At 51.2% G+C, this 13,775-nt stretch overlaps 1 protein-coding gene across 1 annotated transcript; it reads right to left on the reverse strand.

The window, feature by feature from the left end:
• Positions 1 to 210: 210 nt before the first annotated feature.
• LOC138267036 (serine/arginine repetitive matrix protein 2-like) lies at positions 211 to 6,195 on the reverse strand. The gene is made up of 2 exons (XM_069215883.1): positions 2,591 to 6,195; positions 211 to 2,467 (listed from the first exon to the last, which is right to left on the reverse strand). The coding sequence occupies exons 1-2, from the start codon at positions 6,193 to 6,195 to the stop codon at positions 211 to 213; spliced, it is 5,862 nt and encodes a 1,953-aa protein (XP_069071984.1).
• Positions 6,196 to 13,775: the final 7,580 nt, after the last annotated feature.

Consider the following 13,775-nt stretch of genomic DNA (forward strand, 5'->3'; position numbering starts at 1 on the left):
ATGGTCCTGGGTGGGGCTTATTACCTGGACTCGGAGATGACGTTCCTAGCGGCGGAAGCGGAGCGGCACGAGGAGAAGCATGGAGGCTCAGTAGACCAGTGATGTCCTGTGAGGCAGCCTTGGGTGTAGGCGACAGGAGTGCGCAGTGAGGCGTCACATGGGGAGGTTTGCACTGCAGCGGGGAACTTAAAACGCATGAACAGCAAAACATTACATTTTGGGTACTTTTGACTGAAGAGGCTGTAAAAGGAAGGATGCGGGGTGGTGCTCTGTGGGTGGTTGACCACACTCGGGGGCTTGACCGGCTGCAGGGGTTGCTTGTAGGGCCTGCTCCTGGCTTTGCTTGTAGGGCCTGCTCGCTGGCTTTGCTTGTAGGGCCTGCTCCTGGCTTTGCTTGTAGGGCCTGCTCGCTGGCTTTGCTTGTAGGGCCTGCTCGCTGGCTTTGCTTGTAGGGCCTGCTCCTGGCTTTGCTTGTAGGGCCTGCTCGCTGGCTTTGCTTGTAGGGCCTGCTCCTGGCTTTGCTTGTAGGGCCAGCTCCTGGCTTTGCTTGTAGGGCCTGCTCGCTGGCTTTGCTTGTGGGGCCTGCTCCTGGCTTTGGTTGTAGGGCCTGCTCCTGGCTTTGCTTGTAGGGCCTGCTCCTGGCTTTGCATGTAGGGCCTGCTCCTGGCTTTGCTTGTAGGGCCTGCTCGCTGGCTTTGCTTGTAGGGCCTGCTCCTGGCTTTGCATGTAGGGCCTGCTCCTGGCTTTGCTTGTAGGGCCTGCTCGCTGGCTTTGCTTGTAGGGCCTGCTCGCTGGCTTTGCATGTAAGGCCTGCTCCTGGCTTCGCTTGTAGGGCCTGCTCCTGGCTTCGCTTGTAGGGCCTGCTCCTGGCTTTGCTTGTAGGGCCAGCTCCTGGCTTTGCTCGTAGGGCCTGCTCCTGGCTTTGCTTGTAGGGCCAGCTCCTGGCTTTGCTTGTAGGGCCAGCTCCTGGCTTTGCTTGTGGGGCCTGCTCCTGGCTTTGCTTGTAGGGCCAGCTCCTGGCTTTGCTTGTAGGGCCTGCTCGCTGGCTTTGCTTGTAGGGCCTGCTCGCTGGCTTTGCTTGTAGGGCCTGCTCCTGGCTTTGCATGTAGGGCTTGTTCGCTGGCTTTGCTCGTAGGGCCTGCTCGCTGGCTTTGCTTGTAGGGCCTGCTCCTGGCTTTGCATGTAGGGCCTGCTCGCTGGCTTTGCTTGTAGGGCCTGCTCGCTGGCTTTGCTTGTAGGGCCTGCTCCTGGCTTTGCATGTAGGGCTTGTTCGCTGGCTTTGCTCGTAGGGCCTGCTCGCTGGCTTTGCTCGTAGGGCCTGCTCGCTGGCTTTGCATGTAAGGCCTGCTCCTGGCTTTGCTTGTAGGGCCTGCTCCTGGCTTTGCTTGTAGGGCCTGCTCCTGGCTTTGCTTGTAGGGCCTGCTCACTGGCTTTGCTTGTAGGGCCTGCTCCTGGCTTCGCTTGTAGGGCCTGCTCCTGGCTTCGCTTGTAGGGCCTGCTCCTGGCTTTGCTTGTAGGGCCTGCTCCTGGCTTCGCTTGTAGGGCCTGCTCCTGGCTTCGCTTGTAGGGCCTGCTCCTGGCTTCGCTTGTAGGGCCTGCTCCTGGCTTTGCTTGTAGGGCCAGCTCCTGGCTTTGCTCGTAGGGCCTGCTCCTGGCTTTGCTTGTAGGGCCAGCTCCTGGCTTTGCTTGTAGGGCCAGCTCCTGGCTTTGCTTGTGGGGCCTGCTCCTGGCTTTGCTTGTAGGGCCAGCTCCTGGCTTTGCTTGTAGGGCCTGCTCGCTGGCTTTGCTTGTAGGGCCTGCTCGCTGGCTTTGCTTGTAGGGCCTGCTCCTGGCTTTGCATGTAGGGCTTGTTCGCTGGCTTTGCTCGTAGGGCCTGCTCGCTGGCTTTGCTTGTAGGGCCTGCTCCTGGCTTTGCATGTAGGGCCTGCTCGCTGGCTTTGCTTGTAGGGCCTGCTCGCTGGCTTTGCTTGTAGGGCCTGCTCCTGGCTTTGCATGTAGGGCTTGTTCGCTGGCTTTGCTCGTAGGGCCTGCTCGCTGGCTTTGCTCGTAGGGCCTGCTCGCTGGCTTTGCATGTAAGGCCTGCTCCTGGCTTTGCTTGTAGGGCCTGCTCCTGGCTTTGCTTGTAGGGCCTGCTCCTGGCTTTGCATGTAGGGCCTGCTCACTGGCTTTGCTTGTAGGGCCTGCTCCTGGCTTCGCTTGTAGGGCCTGCTCCTGGCTTCGCTTGTAGGGCCTGCTCCTGGCTTTGCTTGTAGGGTCTGCTCCTGGCTTTGCTTGTAGGGCCTGCTCCTGGATTTGTGTAGGGCCTGCTTGCTGGCTTTGCTTGTAGGGCCAGCTCCTGGCTTTGCTTGTAGGGCCAGCTCCTGGCTTTGCTTGTAGGGCCTGCTCCTGGCTTTGCTCGTAGGGCCTGCTCGCTGGCTTTGCTTGTAGGGCCTGCTCGCTGGCTTTGCTTGTAGGGCCTGCTTGCTGGCTTTGCTTGTAGGGCCAGCTCCTGGCTTTGCTTGTAGGGCCTGCTCCTGGCTTTGTATGTAGGGCCTGCTCCTGGCTTTGCTTGTAGGGCCTGCTCCTGGCTTTGCTTGTAGGGCCTGCTCACTGGCTTTGCTTGTAGGGCCTGCTCCTGGCTTCGCTTGTAGGGCCTGCTCCTGGCTTCGCTTGTAGGGCCTGCTCCTGGCTTTGCTTGTAGGGTCTGCTCCTGGCTTTGCTTGTAGGGCCTGCTCCTGGCTTTGCTTGTAGGGTCTGCTCCTGGCTTCGCTTGTAGGGCCTGCTCCTGGCTTTGCTTGTAGGGTCTGCTCCTGGCTTTGCTTGTAGGGCCTGCTCCTGGATTTGTGTAGGGCCTGCTTCCTGGCTTTGCTTGTAGTGCCAGCTCCTGGCTTTGCTTGTAGGGCCTGCTCGCTGGCTTTGCTTGTAGGGCCTGCTCGCTGGCTTTGCTTGTAGGGCCTGCTCGCTGGCTTTGCTTGTAGGGCCTGCTCCTGGCTTTGCTTGTAGGGCCTGCTCACTGGCTTTGCTCATAGGGCCTGCTTGCTGGCTTTGCATGTAGGGCCTGCTCCTGGCTTTGCTTGTAGGGCCTGCTCGCTGGCTTTGCTTGTGGGGCCTGCTCCTGGCTTTGCTCGTAGGGCCTGCTCCTGGCTTTGCTTGTAGGGCCTGCTCACTGGCTTTGCTTGTAGGGCCTGCTCCTGGCTTTGCTTGTAGGGCCTGCTCACTGGCTTTGCTCATAGGGCCTGCTTGCTGGCTTTGCATGTAGGGCCTGCTCCTGGCTTTGCTTGTAGGGCCTGCTCGCTGGCTTTGCTTGTGGGGCCTGCTCCTGGCTTTGCTCGTAGGGCCTGCTCCTGGCTTTGCTTGTAGGGCCTGCTCACTGGCTTTGCTTGTAGGGCCTGCTCCTGGCTTTGCTCGTAGGGCCTGCTCCTGGCTTTGCTTGTAGGGCCTGCTCACTGGCCTTGCTTGTAGGGCCTGCTCCTGGCTTTGCTTGTAGGGCCTGCTCACTGGCCTTGCTTGTAGGGCCTGCTCACTGGCTTTGCTCGTAGGGCCTGCTCCTGGCTTTGCATGTAGGGCTTGCTCGCTGGCCTTGCTTGTAGGGCCTGCTCCTGGCTTTGCTTGTAGGGCCTGCTCGCTGGCTTTGCATGTAGGGCCTGCTCCTGGCTTTGCATGTAGGGCCTGCTCCTGGCTTTGCTTGTAGGGCCTGCTCCTGGCTTCGCTTGTAGGGCCTGCTCCTGGCTTCGCTTGTAGGGCCTGCTCCTGGCTTCGCTTGTAGGGCCTGCTCCTGGCTTCGCTTGTAGGGTCTGCTCCTGGCTTTGCTTGTAGGGCCTGCTCCTGGCTTCGCTTGTAGGGCCTGCTCGCTGGCTTTGCATGTAGGGCCTGCTCCTGGCTTCGCTTGTAGGGCCTGCTCCTGGCTTTGCTTGTAGGGTCTGCTCCTGGCTTTGCTTGTAGGGCCTGCTCCTGGCTTTGTGTAGGGCCTGCTTGCTGGCTTTGCTTGTAGGGCCAGCTCCTGGCTTTGCTTGTAGGGCCAGCTCCTGGCTTTGCTTGTAGGGCCAGCTCCTGGCTTTGCTTGTAGGGCCTGCTCGCTGGCTTTGCTTGTAGGGCCTGCTCGCTGGCTTTGCTTGTAGGGCCTGCTCGCTGGCTTTGCTTGTAGGGCCTGCTCGCTGGCTTTGCTTGTAGGGCCTGCTCGCTGGCTTTGCATGTAGGGCCTGCTCCTGGCTTTGCTTGTAGGGTCTGCTCCTGGCTTTGCTTGTAGGGCCTGCTCCTGGCTTTGTGTAGGGCCTGCTTGCTGGCTTTGCTTGTAGGGCCAGCTCCTGGCTTTGCTTGTAGGGCCAGCTCCTGGCTTTGCTTGTAGGGCCTGCTCGCTGGCTTTGCTTGTAGGGCCTGCTCGCTGGCTTTGCTTGTAGGGCCTGCTCCTGGCTTTGCATGTAGGGCTTGTTCGCTGGCTTTGCTCGTAGGGCCTGCTCGCTGGCTTTGCTCGTAGGGCCTGCTCGCTGGCTTTGCATGTAAGGCCTGCTCCTGGCTTTGCTTGTAGGGCCTGCTCCTGGCTTTGCTTGTAGGGCCTGCTCCTGGCTTTGCTTGTAGGGCCTGCTCACTGGCTTTGCTTGTAGGGCCTGCTCCTGGCTTCGCTTGTAGGGCCTGCTCCTGGCTTCGCTTGTAGGGCCTGCTCCTGGCTTTGCTTGTAGGGTCTGCTCCTGGCTTTGCTTGTAGGGCCTGCTCCTGGATTTGTGTAGGGCCTGCTTGCTGGCTTTGCTTGTAGGGCCAGCTCCTGGCTTTGCTTGTAGGGCCAGCTCCTGGCTTTGCTTGTAGGGCCTGCTCGCTGGCTTTGCTTGTAGGGCCTGCTCGCTGGCTTTGCTTGTAGGGCCTGCTCGCTGGCTTTGCTTGTAGGGCCTGCTCGCTGGCTTTGCATGTAGGGCCTGCTCCTGGCTTTGCTTGTAGGGCCTGCTCCTGGCTTTGCTTGTAGGGTCTGCTCCTGGCTTTGCTTGTAGGGCCTGCTCCTGGCTTTGTGTAGGGCCTGCTTGCTGGCTTTGCTTGTAGGGCCAGCTCCTGGCTTTGCTTGTAGGGCCAGCTCCTGGCTTTGCTTGTAGGGCCTGCTCGCTGGCTTTGCTCGTAGGGCCTGCTCGCTGGCTTTGCTCGTAGGGCCTGCTTGCTGGCTTTGCTTGTAGGGCCTGCTCCTGGCTTTGCTTGTAGGGCCTGCTCCTGGCTTTGCTTGTAGGGCCTGCTCCTGGCTTTGCTTGTAGGGCCTGCTCGCTGGCTTTGCTTGTGGGGCCTGCTCCTGGCTTTGCTTGTAGGGTCTGCTCCTGGCTTTGCTTGTAGGGCCTGTTCCTGGCTTTGCTTGTAGGGCCTGCTCGCTGGCTTTGCTTGTAGGGCCTGCTCCTGGCTTTGCTTGTAGGGCCTGCTCACTGGCTTTGCATGTAGGGCCTGCTCGCTGGTTTTGCTTGGAGGGCCTGCTCGCTGGCTTTGCTTGTAGGGCCTGCTCGCTGGCTTTGCATGTAGGGCCTGCTCGCTGGCTTTGCTTGTAGGGCCTGCTCGCTGGCTTTGCTTGTAGGGCCTGCTCGCTGGCTTTGCTTGTAGGGCCTGCTCGCTGGCTTTGCTTGTAGGGCCTGCTCGCTGGCTTTGCCTGTAGGGCCTGCTCCTGGCTTTGCTTGTAGGGCCTGCTCGCTGGCTTTGCTTGTAGGGCCTGCTCGCTGGCTTTGCTTGTAGGGCCTGCTCCTGGCTTTGCTTGTAGGGCCTGCTCCTGGCTTTGCTTGTAGGGCCTGCTCCTGGCTTTGCTTGTAGGGTCTGCTCCTGGCTTTGCTTGTAGGGCCTGCTCCTGGCTTTGTGTAGGGCCTGCTCGTTGGCTTTGCTTGTAGAGCCAGCTCCTGGCTTTGCTTGTAGGGCCAGCTCCTGGCTTTGCTTGTAGGGCCTGCTTGCTGGCTTTGCTTGTAGAGCCTGCTCTCTGGCTTTGCTCGTAGGGCCTGCTCGCTGGTTTTGCTCGTAGGGCCTGCTCGCTGGCTTTGCATGTAAGGCCTGCTCCTGGCTTTGCTCGTAGGTCCTGCTCCTGGCTTTGCTTGTAGGGCCTGCTCCTGGCTTTGCTTGTAGGGTCTGCTCCTGGCTTTGCTTGTAGGGCCTGCTCCGGGCTTTACATGTAGGGCCTGCTCCTGGCTTTGCTTGTAGGGCCTGCTTGCTGGCTTTGCTTGTAGGGCCTGCTCCTGGCTTTGCATGGCACGGATTGGCTGCTGGCATGGATTTGTGTGTAGGGTCTGGCTGCAGGCAGGGCCCACCGGCCAACCTTTGAGCCCACACAGCCAGACCCCCTTAGGGCATGGCCAAAGAGCACACGGGCAGCAGGTTGCCCACAGATGGAGCATAATAAGATATTACTTTGCATTAAAAAAACATGGAAATTTACTGAATAAAACAAAAGCGGAGTTATACGTAAGTACGGTGGTAAGAGTTTAACTTATGTTAAAGCACCTTAGAAATGAACTGAAAAAGAAAGGTTAAAGTGGGGTTATGTGTAGGTCATCTGATAATAAAAGCCTATGTACGAAACTGACCTAAACTGACCTAATATACCATTGCATCAGTGTGGTCCCATGCTTATGTCTGCACGTATTAAATATGAGGACATCTGAATCTATGGCAGTGCAAGTTATACTCAGACCAATCATGTCTAACTGGTGAACTTCTGTGGTTTTCTTTGTATTAAAACAGCAGTTTCTGTGATTAGAAGACCTATGTATAACTCTACTTTAATCTTTATTTTTTCAGTGAATACATATGTGTTTTTGTAAACCTGGCCGTGAAAATAAAAGTAGCACATAACATGTTCCTGAAAGCCACCATAATAATAACACAATTACATGTCTATTACCACAGTGCAAAGGTCAACTTTGAGTTTATTACCACAGTACAGAAAAACTGGCACTGAAGAGTACTTTTTATTGCCGCATAGACTGCATGTATCAATTACAATACTCAAACAACTCTCCTAATACTCATTACAGCAGCCCACACATTTAACCCTTTGTATCCCGCTTCGGTTAAACACTTTTTGTTAAGACAGTTGCACGTGAAAAAGACAGCAGCAAAACCATGTACGCAGATATGCAGAATATAATACGATATTTAAGTACCACTTTTGAGAGAGGGTACGGGCATCCTGACTCGGCAGAGGTTTCACTCTCGTGGCATCTTCCCACACTCAACAATGGTAATAAATAACATATTACACTGCACATCTGCATATATACTATAGCTATATAGAGATTTGTATTTTTCGTTGTTAAGAAGAAGTCGATGTTTTCCCATCTTTTCCCCTCTCTTCCCCGCACTAGTTGTCATGGATTAAAAATCAGATCATTTTCCTCCTTTGGCGCTTTCCCTGCGTTATTAGTTTTCAGTAAGGCTCTATGTAAATTATTCCCTCCCCGAAGCCCAGTTCGAAGGCTGAGGTCGACCTCTTAAAAAGTAGTGTTGGAGGATGTAGGTTTTTTTACATCTATTCTTGTCCGCCGCATTCGTTGGATCCACTTTCTTCGGCACCCGCAGTCTTGCAAACAGCCCACTTCGATGCTCTCCTGACCACAAAGAGCTTTTCGATCAGCGCGGAGCTGTAAATTCTCTGGTCCTGAGATACTGTCATGGGTGCACAAGCAGGCAGCAGGAAGATCTATGGAAAGGCACCTTTTTATGGTGACATCAATACCATGTATTAGTCAAATGTCCACTAAGCGATGCTTTGTTAACATATTGCCCGCGATCCATCTCCCAGATCCATTGAGCCGGGCTACGAATTCAGTCTATTTCCTTCATCGATCTTAGTTGTAATCGGAAAGTTAGCTTGCACGGGTCATACTCCTGCTGCGTACCCTCTCGAACCATTCCGTTACGGAGTAATTTACCACAGTGTCCGTTTTGTATAAACTAGAAATATTATTATTTTGTTTTTGTGATCAACCTCAAACCTAATCAATAATAAGGGAAGAAAAAACATAGGAAGTTACTTTTTGGTGTAATCGTCCACCATCGCCCGCACAATCTTCATATCACACAGCACCCTACAACACTTTGTTGTAGGACCGCACACCTGAAAGAAATAATTTAATCGGATCCCTAGTGCTGCAAATATTTAAGGACCCATTTCCACTCCATTCTAGGCTGGGTTTCTGGTGGACCTTTGACAGTCAGATTTATCTGTGTGCTTATGATGGCAATATTTGTGGCTCTCCACCAAAATATATCCTTGTTCAGGGTAAAAATGAGGCTTTTGCAAAAATAAGACATTTATCTTAATTGACGTTTTTGATATTCTGGAAAGATCAATGAACCTGAAAGAGATACATCTTGGTTGAAGGGTATGCATCATTTCAGTGTAATGTAAGTTGGATTTGTAGAGTGCTATCACCCATGAGGGTATCTAAGCGCTAAGTGAGGAAATAGAAATGCTTCTTCGTAATCATTTTCTTTTTTTTAAAGTCTTTGTTTTTTTGCGTTATTGTGTAACGAGAGTAACAGTAAGACATCCAGTTTCCACTAGTATCTACATCAGTTGTAACAATGACAGTCTGGCGTGATATATGCATTTATACCCCTCCGAGGTTTCCCACTTGCGCAGTCCCTTTACAAAAAAGCACATTATTGGTCGTCATCCGTGTTCTGTCCCCTATGTGTGAGTTGTTCCTCTAGGTCATCATGAAATGAAATTAAACTAAATGAAATGAAAAGAGATTTATAAAGCGCTATTAACCTGCAGGTATCAAGGCGCTCCAACTAAACAATTCCAAAACCCTATCCAGGATCCTATCCAGAGAGAGGGAAGAACAGAAAAAGAAAAACAGCCCTAAACTACAAAACATAGCAAAAAATGAAAATGATGGAGCAACTTATCCAAAATCATGGGGTCCTGTAGCAGCTGACAGTGGCGAATGGTTAAGCATCCACCGTCCACTGTGGACCAGTGATTATAAGCCCTAGAAGGGTCAGTCCCCTATAGTTTATGATGCATTTTTGCTCTGATGTTCCACCTTTCCATCCTGCCTGATGCTTTTTGCTCTGGAAAAGTGCCTAGAATACGTTGCTTTTGGAATGTAGCACTCTACAGTACCTTCCAAAAATAGCATTAAATTAGAACTCAGAAAAAAAACTGCATTAATGTCAAAATTGATCTTATTTCTGGCCCTGATTAATTCCTGGAATGTAGAAAGCACCAAGGATATTTTTGCTGACTCAAGAGTACTTCACACACGTACATATTCTTATGGACACTGCCAATTAGGATATTAAAAATGCACAGAAATGTTCAAAGTGCAACCCAAAACGAGCAGAACTCATCATTGTCTTATATTATAAATGTCTTACCTGCTGACTGGTGCAGCTCAGGGGCCTTACATACTCAGAGCCTGTTTTTATAGTCTGAAGAGAATTCCTCTGTCCAGTTGTGTCATTTCTTTTGTCTTCTGGTCCATGGGTGATCCAAAAATGTTTTTGGACCAGTAAAGATCCCATGTTCTGCGGACAGTGCAGTCTATTGGCTCCTGGGCTCCATAGGTGAGGCAGGCCCAGGGTTGTCTTAAGGCACGCCAGCGTGTGAGGATGATGGCTGTTGAGGTTTATCTTTTCTTTCTTGTAACGCAGAGGGATCAATGTCTCCAATTTACGATTAAAGGCTTTTTCCGCAGCTCATACCATGATCCTTCAAAAGTGGAAATCTCAGGCACGCGTTGGAAGCGGAGACGCCGCCGTTTTACGCCTCTGCGTTCTGGCAGCCCCAGGGACACCGTAGTCTAGGAGCAGTGCTAATTTTGGTAAATCCCTCAAAACCTTGGATAACTTCATCGACCCCCTTGATTTATTTATGCGATGAACATAGGTCCATGTTGCTGCTTATCTCCCTTCCCGGCTCTCTTTCATTACATAAGGTGATCCTTGGGTTTTAGTTACTCTATTTTTTTAATAACTCTGTTTATTAACGTTTTGATATAAAACAAGGTTTCACAGCTTGCTGTCACTTGATTGTAGGTGTAGTTTGACGAGAATCTCTGTACAGAATTACACAAGGCGAAGTTCTTATTGTGTTTCGGTGCATTAACTGTTCTATATCTCGGAATACTCCACTCCCTCGACCCCACACTATATTATGTTTCTCAGAGCACCCCCTCGATTTACATACGAAACTCCCGGCTGTGACGTAATACTCCATGCCCAGTGCCCCGTCCTTCCTTGAGGGGGCTCGCCCTGACCTCCCATCCGAGCAAAGACCCACTTTTATAATTTTATTGTGTTAAGACACATTTTAAAGGGTTGCCTATTAGATGCATTTATGCTATCAGTGCCCCCCAAAAATCTACTTTTTAGAGATGTCAGTGGCGGGACACTACACTAACAAGGGTAACGTGACCCCTGTGAGGCTGCCATGAAACCTTCTGCACCTCTCTGAACAAGGAGAATGGGGCAGACACCTATGGGGTTTGTCTTTGGTTTTTCCATCCCCTGGGTCAGAACTAGCAGGTCTGGAAACAGTCATTCCAGAAGGGAAGTTTAGAACTCTACCTAGAACACTTACAGCTAGACTCAGGGTTTATTGATTGAGAGGCATGTACTAGTCGCTAGGGCACTATAGAATGTTCCCAACATCTTCCCAAAGGCAGAAAAAGGCCCAGCACAAGAGGTAGTTGCTGAATTGTGGAAACTGAAGTGGTTAAGGACCAGCCAGGGGTGAAGGGACAGTCTGGGTCTCTGTTTGCCCGCTAGGGCTCTAAACAAAGGACCGAAGATAGGGCAGACAGGAGTCGGTGCCACTCTGTCATATGGGACTAGTGCTGTGTGCACCAGCAAAGGTTTACAGACAATATTAGGGGTCATTTAGACATGGATGGGTGGCCAGCAGTGACTGCTGGGATGGTGGAGGTCCAGCTTCTGCTCGTCCATACTAGAGTTCCCAGCTGTGCCCGCTTCATTGCTGAACGTGCTTCCGCCCTGTGGTGATGCTTTACCTGCGGGGTCAGACTGGCCTATGGGGCAATGTGGCAGTCCTAGAAGGGCAGATCTGACAGGCCAGTCTGTGCTTTTTGTTTGTTTTTGGGCCAGTTTTATAGTCTGGTGGGAATTTTTTCTGCTTATTTCTATAATATTGCTACAAACATTAACTGCAGCCAACACAAATACACAATCTGATAAACCTTGCAAAATATCTATGCAATGTGTCTTTACAAGATGGAAACCGCCCTGATTTGCAAACGTGGGACACTTTTAGCTCTCTGATTCGCCAATGGAGGTTGCTTGCATGCTGCTGCCTGTTCTATTTTCGGGCCCAGACACTGACTGTCCCTGTGTGGCTTATATAGGCTTTGTCTTCTGTCCTTCCAGAGATCTGAGCACAGTGACGTGTTAACTTCATTAAACACCCGCACCACAGGGCAGACTTATTTTAGAGAGGTGTGAACAGCCTCCAGAAATATCCATTTAACTCCGCCCCAAAAAGTATGGATAACTAATAATCCACCAATAGCCTCGCAAAGATGCAGCTTGCCAAAGCCCACCCCACCCGAGAGAAACACAGGATATCTCGTGTCTGCAGTCCCTTCAAGATTAGGGTGTCCATCGTAGGTCCAGGAGAGACAGACCAATCACAGATTTGCTGCATGACGTCATACTATGTAAATATGTAAATTAATTCCATTGAGGTTCTCTTTATGCAAATGTATCTTATTCTCTGTATCCTATAGTCCAGTGGTTCCCAACCTGAGGTCCGGGGACCCATTGGGGTCCACGAAAACTCCTCAGGGGGTCCGCGACTGCTTAGAAAATTAAATAATATTAACAGATTAGGTCCCCAGCTTTCAGTAATGACTCAGTGAGGGATCCCCAGATTCCAATAATGACTCAGTGGGGGCCCCAGGGTTCCAGTAATGATAAAGTGGGGATACACAGAAGTCAAGAGGTTGCAAACCACTGCTATAGTCTGCAATAGATGGAAGTGGCCTATCAGGAAAATGAACCTTTAAAAAAAATGAGTGTTGGGGCTGTGCTGCAACAGGGTCAAAATCAGACAGAAAGAGTGAAATAGTTCTGGGACCCAGTATAAAGCTTTCCTCCTTACAACTCTTTGCACAGGAAGTGAGCAGGGTGCGTCAGGAAGTAGGTCAGAGGACAAGGTGGCAGGATATATGGAGCTTGGAAGGATCTTTAGCTGGATCTAAAAACAGCTAAAAATTGAGGTTGCTGAGGAAAAGGGCTTCCAGTTAGAAAAGGAAATGGGTTAGGCTCAACCGGAGGTAATTTGTCAGGGTGTGAGGTGTGGCCCAATGGATGTGCAGCTGCAGCCATATGGAAGGGAGTGTGTGTGCTTGCACGTGGGTGCACATCCACTGGCATTTCCATAAAAGAGGCAACATGAATGTTAATTCTGCAATTTCTCTGTCCTTTAATCGCAGGTCATGCTGCAACATCTTTCTTACGGAACTTATAGGTGGTAAATTATGAATTCCAATAATGCAGTGGGTAAAATCCTTAATTGCTGAGAAATAAATATTTTTGTGGTCCAATTAGACTTCTGTTGAAATATTCCCTGTGTTTTGCAGGACAATTCTACACCCAAAAAATCAGTGGGCATGTACTTTTTTTTACTACAATATGTGAAGACACCACTAACAATGCACCATACTTCTCATCCTACAGAAATAAGAGCAATGCTATTGGTCAGGTGTGCAAGCTTGACCTCCCTTAAAAGATGTATTGTGTATGCATTACCTTAAATGTTTTTAAATATTTCCAAACCTCTTCACAATTGCTTCCTTTAAAGAGCTTCACGCTGTTCAAATACTACATTCATACCAGATTCATTAAAAGTGCCATTGTTCCCTAGAATTTCCTGAAAATCACAGAAGCTTGTAAATTTACACAGCCTTAATTAAAAGCCGTCCAATCAGGGGCGGCCTCCTCAGCAGTGTTCTCAGCTTGTGCTATATGGTGATGCTAAAGCCGCCCAACACTGAGGTCCCCTGGGACGCACGCGCTGAGCAGGAGTCATTCTACACATCCTATTAGAAAGAGATTGGACATCATTTTTTACCTATAAATTTCACAGAGGGGGTGAAGATTGAACAGCAGCTGGGGACGTGCCAAGCTGCTTCCGCCTGTAATGTATGGGGTTTCGATGCTGGAAGAGTGCCAGCGGCAGGGCCCCCAGACCTGGTGGAGCCATAAACACCCAAGACCTGCCTCGCCAGCACATATAGTCTCTCCCGCTCTCTTGTGTTAGCGAAAACTGATTCCAGGGAGGTGAATGGCTTAAAAGAGAACCAATTACACACTCACTCATATAGATATATGTTAGAAGAGAGAACTCTGGGTAGTTCCCAAGTTTAGGTGGAGAGCAGCTCTAGTAAGGAGCACCCTGCAACACCAGCGACACTCTAGATTTGCTCACCTCAAATGTCTTTTCCTAGCAAAGTTTTTAAGCATGGGATTGGCACAGTGCCATCCACGCCAAGCTAGAAAGGGGCAAAGGGCCTCATTACGGTCCTTTTCTAGGACCGCCGAAGCCACTGCATGCAAAAGACCACCATTCCTGGAGGTCTTTTGCCCGCCACATTAGGAGTATTCCGTTGGGCCAGTGGGCGAAAACAGCATTTTCGCCCTCTGGCCCGGCGGAACACTCACCACAATATTGACATCGGCTCATAATTGAGCCGGCGGCAATGCTGTGGTGCGTCGATTGCAACAGCACCCGTCGCACATTTCACTGCCCGTAATTTGGGCAGTGAAATGCACAATGGGGCTGTGCATGGGGGCCCCTGCACTGCCTATGCCAAGTGCACGGG

Source organism: Pleurodeles waltl, chromosome 12 (genome assembly GCF_031143425.1).
Source record: "Pleurodeles waltl isolate 20211129_DDA chromosome 12, aPleWal1.hap1.20221129, whole genome shotgun sequence".
NCBI classification, from domain to species: domain Eukaryota; kingdom Metazoa; phylum Chordata; class Amphibia; order Caudata; family Salamandridae; genus Pleurodeles; species Pleurodeles waltl.